This window comes from Trachemys scripta, chromosome 7, assembly GCF_013100865.1.
Source record: "Trachemys scripta elegans isolate TJP31775 chromosome 7, CAS_Tse_1.0, whole genome shotgun sequence".
Classification (NCBI taxonomy): Eukaryota; Metazoa; Chordata; order Testudines; family Emydidae; genus Trachemys; species Trachemys scripta.
The window spans coordinates 62,414,949-62,429,154 of record NC_048304.1 but is presented as its reverse complement, the minus strand read 5'-3'; the positions used below and the strand labels follow the sequence as shown (position 1 = coordinate 62,429,154).

Genomic DNA, 14,206 nt, shown 5'->3' with positions numbered 1-14,206 from the left:
ACAAAAATTGGTAGTGTAGACATAGCCTGAGTCAGGTCACCTGGGCTCTGAAACTCACTGCTGCAGGTTCTGTTTTGCAGTATAGACTTGCCCTCAGAGGTCAGATCAACTGACTGAAGCTTGTGCTACAGGGTTTGAAATTGCAAAATAGACATTCCCGCCCAGGCTCTGAAATCTGATGAGCGGGGTGGGTCTCAGAGCCTGGGGTTCAGCCCGAGTAGAAATTGCTATATTTAGCCCTGTGGCTCAAGCTCCATGAGCCTGAGTCAGTTGACCTGGGCTCTGAGACTCGTTGTTGTGAGTTTTTTGTTTTTAAACAGTGTAGATGTACCCTTAATATTCTTCTCTCTCATTTATCTTTATTCTCATCGACTTTTTTGATGATGAAACACTGTTTATTACATGCTTTTCCTGTCTAAACTTTTCTCTGGATTCGTGCCCTACTATTCTAAACATTCCTTGTAGATTCCATGTGTAGGGTTATACCAGGGGTTGGCAACCTTTCAGAAGTGGTGTGCCGAATCTTCATTTATTCACTCTAATTTAAGGTTTCGCATGCCAATAATACATTTTAATATTTTCAGAAGGTCTCTTTATAGAAGTCTATAATATATAACTAAACTATTGGTGTATGTAAAGTAAATAAGGTTTTTAAAATGTTTAAAAAGCTTCATTTAAAATTAAATTAAAATGCAGAGCCCCCAGGTCCCGGGTAGTGTGAGTGCCATTGAAAATCAGCTCACATGCCGCCTTTGGCACGCGTGCCATAGGTTGCCTAACCCTGGGTTATACCTTGTCTTAAAATTTATATAAGTCACCTCCCTCTCTTCATTTAAGCTTTCGTTATCTTCTGCATTGATTTCTAGCTTATCTTCCTGGCTCTTTCTGTAAATGATAACAAGCTTGTTGACAATTCTGCTGCCCACCTAATCAAACAATGTTTCTGCCATGACTCCTCACACCATCCAGTCATCTGCCTACCAAACCCGCACCGCACACTAAGTTTAAGACACTTGTTCTAACCTTCTTAGCCCTCCATCTAACTGGCCTGTTTTGGTTGGCCTGGTAGTTTGATGACACTGGCCTATCTCCAATGTCTAATAATTGTATATACTCCCTCTCTATAGCTTCTATCCCTCATTTTACTTCTTTCTATTTTTGTTCGGACATCCTGCCCCAGTCCTGCTGGTGAAATAAATTCCCGCTTTTGATTCATTCTACATCTGTCGTCCTTCACATCCCCTTTGTCACATCCCTTTTTATTACTCAGTATCATCTAAAAAGAGAGAAAATACTTCCAAAATGCTTCTAGGAACAAGTGTAAAATATGAGGGTTTTTTTTTTTTTTTTAAAGAAATGGAATTGATGCAATAATTCAGAATGGTGCATCTGGAAACATGCTTGGACAATATCCCTCTGGATGCACCCAAGTTGCCTCCTGTTTTTCTTCTTGGGAACGGCAAGTCTCACAGGTAGAGATGTCATTATGAGAGAGCTCGCTCTTTCTCCATACTTTCACAAATTTGGAAAGAATCTTTAGAAGTAGTTAGCCAAGAGTTATGGAATTCTTTCAGCAACTAGCTTTCCCCAAAGGCAAATTTTTGGAGATCATTCAAAAATGTGTTTTTGTTTATTATGACCATGGGTCTTAGTTACAGTCATTCTCTCTTTGAGCATGTCTTTACCGATTAAAAAAAGGTGTATTTTTTTACCTCAGGATAACGTATGCACTTAAGTTCACGTATTCTCACATGCATTAGTTAGCCTGTGGTAAAACATACAAGTTTTTTTAGCACTGACGATAAGGCCTCGGAAAAACTCCCTGCACTGCTGCTCTGTTACTTACAGTTAGTAGGTAAAGCATGCCTATTCAGTGGAACAAGCAACCATAATGGTTTTACATATTTTGTTTATAAACTTGTAGATTAATTCGTCTATCTTCAGTCAGCAAACCCCACTGGATTTCAAAGCTGTTATGGGAGAAGGGGCCATGACAATATTCTGCACCAACTCAATAAGCCTCATTCTGATGAGTATGTGTGTCACTTCATCATGCATCTTTCAGATGTTATAATATTTTCTTTTAGCCAGCAAATAAAGCATTTGCTGTTGTAGCCTCTGCTCTTATCTCCAGGATCAACTAACCTCATCTAACCTCACTTTAATTTGCCTGTAAGCTACTTTGGGCAGAGACTTTTTCCCTATATTTACGCCTATGAAACAGCACATATTTTAATAGCACTATATAAATTTTCTAAATAAAGGCCCTTAAAAAGGGATTAAGATTGTACAGATGTAATATTCCACCAACTCAAACCCTAGAATGCAATGACACCTCTAATACCCACAGAGGGCATATTTCCACTGAGGGCAACAGAATCCACCACCAAAAGGACAATAACTCCAACTCATAAGGAGACATATAACATTTATTTCCAGCACAGTATAATGCAAAATTTTAATAAGAATTCTCCAAAAACTCCTTGGGTGGAGAGAAAAGGAATCTGTCAAGTGCCATCTCTGCTCTACTGGGCCAGCTATGGCTGTCTAGATTGGAGAACCCTCTGTTGAAGATGCAGCACTTCAACTGAAGCTGAAGAACTTGCAGCACTGGAAATCAAAGCAGCTCTCAGTTGGCAACCGCGGCTGGTATGACCCCCAGACTCAGTCACGGTTTACAGCATAGACAACCTTCCTATAGTTTCCTAACCATAGAGCACAGTGGGGAGAGAATGGAGGGGAACTTCACTGAGGGCAGTCTGTAGCTTCAAAGCCATTGGAAAGATGAGCTAAGGGGCGGCCATCTTTAGTGGGCAGCCTCAATTTCACATGGCCATCAAAGCCCTCAAGTCTACTGCATTTCAGCTGAATCAGAGTTCCAGTTTACATGTGAGTGACAAATTTCTTAACAAAATACACTTTAGCACAGTGGAAGGTGTACTGAACTGGGAGGCAGGACACCATGAGTTCATGTTTCACGTCTTTTGATTGCTCTTGTTTATATTTCTTTATATTTCTGTACATTTCATAGACTTATTATTGAGCAACACCTATATTAAGAGACAGTCAAGTATCACAGTATTACAAATAAATTATCTGCAACATTGCAAAAGGTCATTTCTACAACAGATTAAAATAGAACCAATGTAGTTCTAGGATTAACTTTCAGTCTCAGATAGACACTCTCAGAAAGAATCTGTCAAATCTGTAAGTGATTGTAATCTGTAAACCACTGTTCCAGAGCTAGGAACAAAGCCAGGGTTCCTGACATTCAGCATGTCTTGAAAATGGTTGCGAAATCCATTCAAAAACCCTCTCTGGTTGCTGAACCACACAGAGAATAGCTGCCTATGCTACTACCAACACCTCCTGTAGCTCAAGTGGTAGCAATATGGACTCAAGATCTGAACGTCTTGGGTTGAAACTCTACTGATGGTCCACATAGTGGTCCTTATAAGATAAAAGTGATAAAACTCCTATTTTTCCAGTTCATTTTTTATTTTTTAATTGTTTCACCGAATTTACAGGGTGAAGAACAATCTTAAAACAGGTTTTATATCAAAAATGATTATAATCTGAATGATGATGTGATACACAACAAAACATAGGGGTTCACATTTCAGTCATTGGTCATACCTTTCAATTCCTTGTGTCAAAAACTGGTAGGTTTAAGGTTTGAAAAGTGTGATGGCCCTAGTGAAATGGCAGCCATATTTCCTAATGGTTGTCTATGGCTGCTATTTTTTTAGGGGTATCCCTCCCAGTAGTAAAGTAGTGGTCATCTTTACCTAGGACATAAACACCTCCAATCCCATTTGGTAGCTGGATTCCCACTGTAAGTTATGGGAAATGACAGCCCTTTTGAGGAAGAGAAAATTGTGAATATAACTGTAAAGCAAAACAAAGCTTAATAACTTTGCTGAATTACAATCTAACTTCTTCAAAATCTCATTTGAAGGTATCTGGCAATGTGTTTTCTCTACATAGGAAGTTTGTAGAGAAACCAGCCATTAGTTAGTAAAAGAATTCTAAATAAAAGTTGCACATTTTAAATTATGGGATTTATTCAATACACTTTCAGATTGTGTGGTGGGTGTATCTACAATTGTACACACAAAATGTATTACTAGATTAGCTTTCATTCACTAGTATATAACAAAATACATTCTCTTATCAAAGTGCACAAAACCTACCTTGGATCAGTGCAAGCCCAACTTTATAATATTCATACCTCTAAAATTCTCCTCATGTAAAAAAAAATTCACTTCAATCATTTATGCACAAGTTATAAACCCTTAACAAATAAATGTGGTTATAATTGAAATGTTGCAACCTGAACAAGAATAGTGCAAAAGAAAAGAAAAAGAAACAAAAAAGAAACATTAAAGTCACTTCTAGAGTACAAAGCTCAACTAATTTTAGGCAACAGACTAATGTGCACTTGCTGAGTAATGTTTCTGGGCAACATGATAAGCAACTTAGAACAACAAGAAGTTGTTTAACAGTCAACACCTTTAAAATATTTTACAGTTAATTTCTTTTAAGGAAGAACAAACCTGGGCCACTTTAACAGAATTTTGAGTAGAGCCACCAGCATGATATTCTACGTTGAACTTTTTCACAAGTTCTTCAAACCTGTAAGAAACCACAGGGGTTCGGGGGGAGGGGAGGGGGCAGGAAGGGGGGCAGAGAGAGAGAGAGAGAGAGAGAGAAAGGAAATCAGATTCTGCAATTTTTCACAGTAAAAAACTACATAAAGCATCTAGATTAGAAATGTATGAGATCAAGTTATTTGTAAACAGGAAATTCAGACATATTAGCTCTTTTACAAGGTGCTAGCTGAGAAAAAGCAGACTAAAATAGCATGCATGCACAGTATGTGCACTAAGCAACTGGCTAAATGACAAAGCAAGCAATATCAACTTGATTTCGCTCCCTTACAGTTGTATTGTAAGTCTATAACATTTAAAGAATGTCTTAGGAATACAGCATCTGGAGCTTATGCATGATGATAATTAACTTTCAAGCTTCTAAAGTATATGCTCACATGTAAAAGAAAAAAAATTAAAGGAAACCAATGAGGAGGTGCTGATTCACACTTCCTATAGCTAAATACATAACATAAAAGTTCAATAATAAGATATTTTATCTGCTTTAAAACTGTAGTCAAATAGTGTGCACTCAAAATGTAAACAATATTTTAAAGCGTGAAGTTTTAACTTGTTTGTCAGGTGTTGGAACTTTATAAATAGATCTACTGCTAGTTTGAGAAAATCCGGATATAAAAGATAACAATTGTAAAATGTGCGTAAATTGTGGCACAGCAGTTCTCTGTCTTTCAGTTTTCTAGTCCTCTAAATTGGGTCACTGTGTAAAAATAAATAAATATAAAAGTTCCGCTGTCTAAATGTTTTGAAAGAACACTTGCTTTCACTAGCAAAACTTATTTTCACAATATAAAAATATATATAAAGACAGCTTGATTACTTTAAAAGGAAAAGTCACTGTTTTTAACATAGCGTACATAACAATTATGAGTTAATATCTGGTTCCACTACTTAGATTTGGTGCATAGCTACCACTGAAATAATGAAAGGGACTTTGTTAAAAAATGCAGTGCACGTTGAATTGTTTAAGTTCCAGAAACATCGATAAATGGTCAGTACAAAAGTAATGTAAAATTTTAATTAGGTTTGAACTACCAACAAGAAAAATCCCAGTATTCAAGAGAAATATAGTGAAACCTGTCTTAAGGGACCAACTAAAATAGTTTAACAGAAGTGGTCTTCAAATAAAGATGGAGCAGAATAGTATTCTATCCATTTGTGGATTCTTTGTGATAATCTCTTAAAATAGGAGGTTGACTAATAAGTATATTCTCTTGCACAAGGGTTCTCAAACTAGGGGACGTGACCCCTCAGGGGGTCACGAGCTTATTACATAGGGGTCACAAGCTGTCAGCTTCCACCCTCAAACACCGCTTCACCTCCAGCATTTATAATACTGTTAAATATACAAAAATGTGTTTTTAATGTATAAGGGAGGGATTGCACTCAGAGGCTTGCTGTGTGAAAAGGGTCACCAATACAAAAGTTTGAGAACCACTACTCTTGCATAAGTTTAAATGAAATACATTTTCATACAGTGTGCATGTTAGTTTTTTCATTATTGTCTCTTTGTTCATATACCAACAGAAAACACTTTCCCCTCGTTTTAATGCACCTAATTTTCAAATAAATTAGGCACCCCCCTAATCTTACAATAAATACTAGTAGTGGAAAGCCTGTGCTGTCACAAGAATGTAATTTGTAAAGTCAAGTGTGTAAAGAAAAGCTGAAAATGGCTGAGAATTTAAAAATAGGATGGCAACACACTGTGAATCCAAGGGATGATTGAACCAGATGATAATATAAACAAAAAGAACTCTCAACCATGCTTGTAGCTGCTTCCATTGTTTCACACTCACTCAACTGACATTCTAGGCTACAAAGTGATTTGGGGGGTTATTATGTATGCTGGTTGTGTTGATTTGTGTAGTCTCCCCCTCATACAACCAGTGAAATGATTGCAGGCAAAATAGCTGCAGACTAAGGATGGTGTCTGGATGAGTTACGTCTGATATCACAATGGTCTAGGACAATGTACCCAAACTTTACTTGTCATGCCCCCCCCCCTTTACTACTAGTGGAATCTTTCCGCATTCCCCCTCTTCCATTACTGCACAGTTGGCTCAGCAGAGGAGCTTGTGCTGAAGGTGGAGCTAGGGCTAGAGGCAGAGCTGGCCTGAGGGGGAATGAAGGTAGAGCTGAACTGGGGACGGAGAAGGGGGTGGAGTGGAGCTGTGGCAGAGGCCAGAGCTAGGCACAGAGCAGGAGGGAGAGCGGAGCTGCAGCTAGGTAGTGCTCCCTTCCTGCCCCCTGTGGGGGCTGGCTCAGGCCCTGCCACGCCCCTCCCACATTCCTCCGCACACCCCTTGGGGGAGTACGCTCCACAGTTTGGGGACTATTGATCTAGGATCTTAGCATGGCATAAATGCGTGCATACTGTAGCTATACACTGCATGGGAGTAATTTGTAAAGACAAAATGGCTGAAAACTTAAAAATGTGATCGTAACAGACCACGAAACCCAGTGATGACTCAACCCCGTGAAATTCTGAACATAAAGAGCTCTCAACCACGGTTGTGGATGTTTCCATCGCTTCACACTGACTCAATGGACATTTTAGACTTAAGATTTTGTGAGTCACTCTAATTATATAAATGTAGATTACCTATAATACAACAGTGGGAAAGAATAATCACCACTCAGAAAAGTAACTATTAAAAAAAGGCATATTCTTTCAACATATTTGCTAATGCGAAAACAAATGCCAATGACCATGGTCCAGATCCAGTATATCTATCAGAAAGAGTTACATTCCATTCTGTCTTGTGCTCAAGAACCATAGTGAAAAATAAATTTTTATTGAAAAACTTAATTATTTGTGATGTCAGAAGCAGAAAACACTGCCTGATTTTCAGATCTCAGGTTGAGTTTCCAGGGCTATCAGATCAAATACATCATTTTGAATGGTCAGGTAATCAATCTGCTGTACAAGTAATCAATAAATATGGACTTCCACAATGTCCTTTTCAAAGTCAATTATTTTATTATAGTCATACTAATATGAAAGTTACATTTCCGGATGTTCATTACATTTATTTTCTTGGGTTGACACTCTCCTATAATAAATGGAAAACCTTGTTGCCCAGTAGTTTTATTATACAATATCCAGAATAGACACTTCCTATCCTATGACAGAGGCTCATGTCACCTTAAATAAATAAATCATAATCAATAGGGTCTCTTGATTATTAATATCTGTGCTGCTAAGAGGCTGCCGCTTCTCTTATGAAATCCATTCACAGACTACTTTTATAAGATGTAGTACCTTAATGATTCTACAGTAGTTTCCTCTAAGTATTTGCAAACTATTTTGAAGATGGAGGCAATGACTAGTTAAGGATGAGTTGAGATGTACACTGACATTAGATCTAAAATCCCTGGCTTACTTTTAAAATTTGGCGTATTGACTTTTCATAAAAGAATTTTATTTTTCTGGTTTTGTTTTAATTTTATATATGAATATACATACATACACGCACAAATAAAATTTAGCAATGAGGCCATAGGAAATATCTAAAAACGTTCACCTTCTGCACTTTTGGTCCTGTTTTCCTTACATTTTCTTTAAGTAACTTATCTCTTCAGTCTCTCACAAATACGTTAAGTAGTGGAATTTAAAATATTAAAGCTTTTAATTTCTTGCTATCATTTACCTTGTTTGAGGTTGGAGGAGTACAACAAGAGAAAGGCAAAGGAGAGCAGTAGCACAGTTCAGTTAAACATTTTTGCCATTGTACTGAGAACTGATAGAGTTGTATGGAGGATGGATTAGTGAGAGACTGAGCACAGTTTCTATCTGACAAAGTGTATCTGCTATCACACATTTTGGTTTGCTGATTTATATGCCTTCTGGAGAAGAGCCTGAAGAGAAGTATTATAAGGAAAAAGCTCCCACCACCCTTCATTCAAGAACAGTACTGCCTATGTGTATAATATTTACAACCAGTTATATAGTACATACCATTAAGTACTGGTGGAATTCAATCATCTTTATCGAATAGTAGATCATGCACTGGAGTTAAGTTTAAACACTAAGTTGAATACAAATTAAGCTTCTATTAAAGTCCACTAATTGTGTCTAAATTTACATCTAACTTTACAATATTTACACTCAAATGCCTCAACTAGTTAAGTTCAAATTTAGCGACTGATGTATAGTTTTTTTTATTTGAACATATTTTGTTTCAGTTAAAATACTTACCAAGACAATATTTTTCAGGTTTGGGGGGAAAAAACCCTATCTGAACCATATCAGCCATCCTGTCACATACCCACATACTTCTCTATAGCATATGACATGGGACATAATTGTCCAATAATTACTCATGTACTTCAATACCCTGTTAAAGGTCAGAGTTATGATCTTTTTATTTCTACAATAATTCTCCATTTAAAATGTTTGAATAATGAGATACCCATCCTAGCAAACTAACGACAGGCAGGCAATTAGAAAGAATCACAAACTAAATTACTACATATGCTTTTCACAGCCATCCACACTACTAATTATCTACCAATTGTATACCAAGCAATTGCAACCTCTACTGATAGCAAGTTGCTGAGGAAAAAAAGCAACAACAATATGTCTCATAACAACCACTTCTCAAATAAAAAAATGCAACAACATGAACTAACAATGTTTTGGCAAGATTTGTAAAATTAAATTTGTAAAATTAAATCTTACATTTTCTATCAGTTTAAATGCATGGTACCCAATCCATATGGTTAATTTTTGTTATTTGTACATCTATGAACATAGCAATTGAAATATTAACTCCTTTACCTGAAAATACCTACTATCACAACTGCCTTGGGGACTGAGGGGTAACTCAAGACTACTTGTATTAATATACAATACCAGATGCCCTACCGTTTCTCTTTATTTAGAGCTGTGACTTCTAGTGCATTTAATTACTTTATTCTGTCGTCTGTGTGATAAAGGTTTGGCTATAACAAAGAGGATGGCTTCTAAACCAAAATAAATATGCCGTAACTGGCATCAGATAAAATATTATCTTTAATATCTCAATCTCAAGGTGACAGCCAGCAGAGAGTAAAAAAATTACTTTCAATTATTTCATAGAATCATAGAATATCAGGGTTGGAAGGGACCTCAAGAGGTCATCTAGTCCAACCCCCTGCTCAAAGCAGGACCAACTCCCAACTAAATCATCCCAGCCAGGGCTTTGTCAAGCCGGGCCTTAAAAACCTTCAAGGAAGGAGACTCCACCACCTCCCTAGGTAACGCATTCCAGTGCTTCACCACCCTCCTAGTGAAATAGTGTTTCCTAATATCCAACATGGACCTCCCCCACTGCACCTTGAGACCATTGCTCCTTGTTTTGTCATCTGCCACCACTGAGAACAGCCGAGCTCCATCCTCCTTGTAACTCCCCTTCAGGTAGTTGAAGGCTGCTATCAAATCCCCCCTCATTCTTCTCTTCTGGAGACTAAACAATCCCAGTTCCCTCAGCCTCTCCTCATAAGTCATGTGCTCCAGACCCCTAATCATTTTTGTTGCCCTCCGCTGGACTCTTTCCAATTTTTCCACATCCTTCTTGTAGTGTGGGGCCCTATATTGGACACAGTATTCCAGATGAGGCCTCACCAATGTCGAATAAAGGGGAACGATCACGTTCCTCGATCTGCTGGCAATGCCCCTACTTATACAGCCCAAAATGCCATTAGCCTTCTTGGCAACAAGAGCACACTGTTGACTCATATCCAGCTTCTCGTCCACTGTGATCCCTAGGTCTTTTTCTGCAGAGCTGCTACCTAGCCATTCGGTCCCTAGTCTGTAGCAGTGCATGGGATTCTTCCGTCCTAAGTGCAGGACTCTGCACTTGTCCTTGTTGAACCTCATCAGGTTTTTTTTGGCCCAATCCTCTAATTTGTCTAGGTCCCTCTGTATCTGATCCCTACCCTCTAGTGTATCTACCACGCCTCCTAGTTTAGTGTCATCTGCAAACTTCCTGAGAGTGTAGTCCACACCATCCTCCAGATCATTAATAAAGATATTAAACAAAACCAGCCCCAGGACCGACCCTTGGAGCACTCCGCTTGAAACTGGCTGCCAACTAGACATGGAGCCATTGATCACTACCCGTTGAGCCCGATGATCTAGCCAGCTTTCTATCCACCTTACAATCCATTCATCATCACCTTACAATCCATCATCCAGCCCATACTTCTTTAACTTGGCGGCAAGAATACTGTGGGAGACCGTATCAAAAGCCTTGCTAAAGTCAAGGAATAACACATCCACTGCTTTCCCCTCATCCACAGAGCCAGTTATCTCATCATAGAAGGCAATTAGGCATGCAGACAGTGAGATCGACTGCTGCCCTTCACTATTTCAGTCAGAAGTATTTTAAAAAACACCTCATCTCATCATGTTTTATATAAAAACATCTTCAGGGATCTTGGGTGAATATGTCAATTCAAAGAAAATGTGTAGAAATGCAAGGAAACCCCTTTTGCTGACTGTCTTCAATGTCATGATGTAAGGCTGTTATCAATGAAATGTGTTAATTTATCCACAAGGGTCCGTTAACCAACTACTGACCTGAAACTTAAGAATGACAACTGGATTTCATCTTTAAATTGGATTTTCATTTTTAAAAATTAACATTTGGACAGACAAAAAAAATCAGTACATGATCAAGGGAGCATGGGGAAACTTCTTGTGCCATTGTCCGCACTATACCTGGCCTATGAATAGGGAATTCCATGCCACAGCGGTGTCAGTCCAGCATCTTTCAAGAGTGTTAAATTTGCTTTTCTATATATTTTTGTTTTTTAGGGAGGGGGCGGGAAATCAACTGGAGCAACTGTCTGTCAGGCCAGTGGATACCAAATGCACCTTGTGTATGTGCTAAGTGAACTGTTATGTTTGGAAAATCAGAACTTTATGAGCTAGACTAATATTGCTGTTTCTGCTGCAACTGATGGTCCTTCTGAATATTTCCTAAGTGTCTTGGCATATGTGAGAACTCTGCTTCCTTTGTCGATTTTAGAACATACCATTACCTTAAACAACACAATAAATCTCACCATCAGCACCATCCAGAAGGCCATGAGTTTGGTACCATAAAGTTGGTCATCATATTCTAGAGAAAACATGTTTGCAACATTAGCAGCACGTTTCTAGCTGTGGTACTGCTGATCAACAATAGCACTGACCAAAAAGAATGTAAGTCTGTTAATGTTTTTGTAAACAACATTGGCAATGATATCACATCTGTCACTTGTTTTTTAGAACTGAACTGCTAATAAAACCTGATGCTGAAGGGTATATCTCAACAAGAGACTCACTTTTTAGGAGACTTGGAAAGCAGAAAAAGCAACTTAATAAGAGTACTGCAATTATTCAGATTTAATTTTTATACTGCAGTAGCTAGCACCTGCAAACTACCCAGATCAGAGCCCCATTGAGCAAGGTACCATTTTTAAAAACATTTGGGAAATGCCAGTCCTTGCCACAAAGATCTTAAATATAAAAATCTACTTAGGACAAAACCAAAAAGGTAAAGGTCAGCCAAAGTTGGTATCCATTTATTGTCATCTCATATCTTCTGTCTATTCTCACAGTGAAGTGTAAGACTGAATGAAAAGGGGTATTCTTGTTGAGTTTAAAGTGCATTAACTTCCTGGAATGGAGTAACCAAAAGAATACAAACAAGACAAAAGGTCCTAAGTGACTCTGGAACCCAAGTCCCATTTTCAAGAGTGACTTAGGCACTTAGGAGCTTAGATCCCATTGACTTCCGAAGTCTATTTTGAAAATGGGCCTTCAAGTTATAGACACACAATATGGCTGCCAACATTACTACACAAATCCTAATTTTATTTTGTTTAAATATGGGCCTGATTCTGTTATGCACATGTGTCTTGCACTAGACATGTCAGTCCACTGACCTTAATACAATTACTCTCAATTTATATTATTGTAAGTGAGGCCCTGTAAAATCAAAATCAGGCCCTGTAAATCTAACATGGCAAACTCACTTAGGTATGAATTCCAGCCATTTATTTGTGGATTAGATGAGTAAAATTAGTATTTTACCATCTGTAAAACAATTTAACCATCTTCCTTTATTCACACATATTGTAAATATGGAATAATTGATGATCCTCCTACTGCATATAGATTTATATCCTTCTGGATATTTATATATAAGGTTACGTTTTTCAAAAGTGCTTAAATCCCATTTCAAACGTGATTTCAGCACTTTGGAGCCTAAGTCTTATTGACTTCTGAAGTTGTATAAATGAGTATAAAAAACAGATCTAAATACCATTCTCCACAAGTTACATACTGAGAAAAAATGCCTGAGAGAAAGACACTGTTGATGCAGATGTCAAAGGCCACTTTATCTTCAAGAAGTAAAAAGAAATGTAGTTTCTTGTTTTGCAGCAAGATGGGTTTTCTTGGCTATTTTCTGAACTATTTGCTTGTTACCCAGGATGACTCTATAGCACACACCAGCAGGGAGTCACATTTTAAAGATCAGCTGCCTAAAACCAGCTGCAGAGGAGGAGGAAAAAAGTGTATTCGTAACTGAGGGTGGTTTTTTTGGTTAATTTGTTTTTTTTCTGTTTATTTTGTACATTAGAAATTCAGGTCCTGGCTAACCTATTTTTCCCCAGAGATTTTTAAGTCAGATTATTCAAATTCTTCTGTTTGTTTTTGTTAACTCAAAATGCCTGACAAGCAGTTAGGAGGAAAGATCTTTGTTAAAGGTTCAACATCCTTGCAACTTGCAGCTTTAATAAGATAGCAAAACAATGTTTGTTTAATATATATTACATTTACTAGATTCATTTAGTCAAAAGGTAATTATCTCACCTTCTCTAGTTGCTTAACATTTTCAGTTGCAAGAACAGGTCATGCTAGGCACAGATCTCAATTTACTGTATAGCAGCAAGGAGAACCTGACTAACATCCCAATATCCTCATGTCTAATCTTACCACTTACATTTTTTTTTAAAAATCCATTTAAATCTTCAGATGAAACAATGAGTGACAGAACGTCTAAAGAATCAGCATTGTAAATCAAAGAAAAATGTCTTCAGAGTGTGATAACATTCCTACAGGAGCTAGTTAAGTGATATTAGAAAGTTGGTATTATGTGGTTTTTAGATAGTGTTACCATTTCCAGTTTTAAAAAAACTAGTTAAAAACAATCCCAAAATCTAATCATCTTATTTTTCAGACAATACTTGGTATTTTCAATTACTCATACATCTGGTGACTCTGTCATCATTCGTGTCCCAAGTTTAATCATTTCAGGATAGGCAGGTCCAATACAGCAGTCTCTCACATAGACTATATAAATTATGTAAGCGGGGGAAGGTTTCGCTATTGAGGGGAACTTTTTTGGCTTCTGCACTACCCTGGTGAAATGGGCTAGCGGAAGGATTTGAGTTTTTGCTTTTACTTTTTTTTTTACCCAGAGGCCTTTCTGCCCTTGAGGACTTTCCTTTCACTTTTTTGTCTGGCAGAGTTTTCATAACCCCGACAAGACTGGGCCCAGGAT

At 37.7% G+C, this 14,206-nt stretch overlaps 1 protein-coding gene across 4 annotated transcripts in view; it reads right to left on the bottom strand.

The window, feature by feature from the left end:
* The window catches only part of ADK (adenosine kinase), a 542,722-nt gene that overhangs the window by 353,322 nt on the left and 175,194 nt on the right, over positions 1-14,206 (bottom strand). For all 4 annotated transcript variants that reach the window (XM_034775506.1, XM_034775504.1, XM_034775505.1 and 1 more), the window contains one exon: positions 4,557-4,635. In XM_034775506.1, coding sequence (XP_034631397.1) covers positions 4,557-4,635 — 79 coding nt within the window. The remainder of the gene's footprint in view (positions 1-4,556; positions 4,636-14,206) is intronic.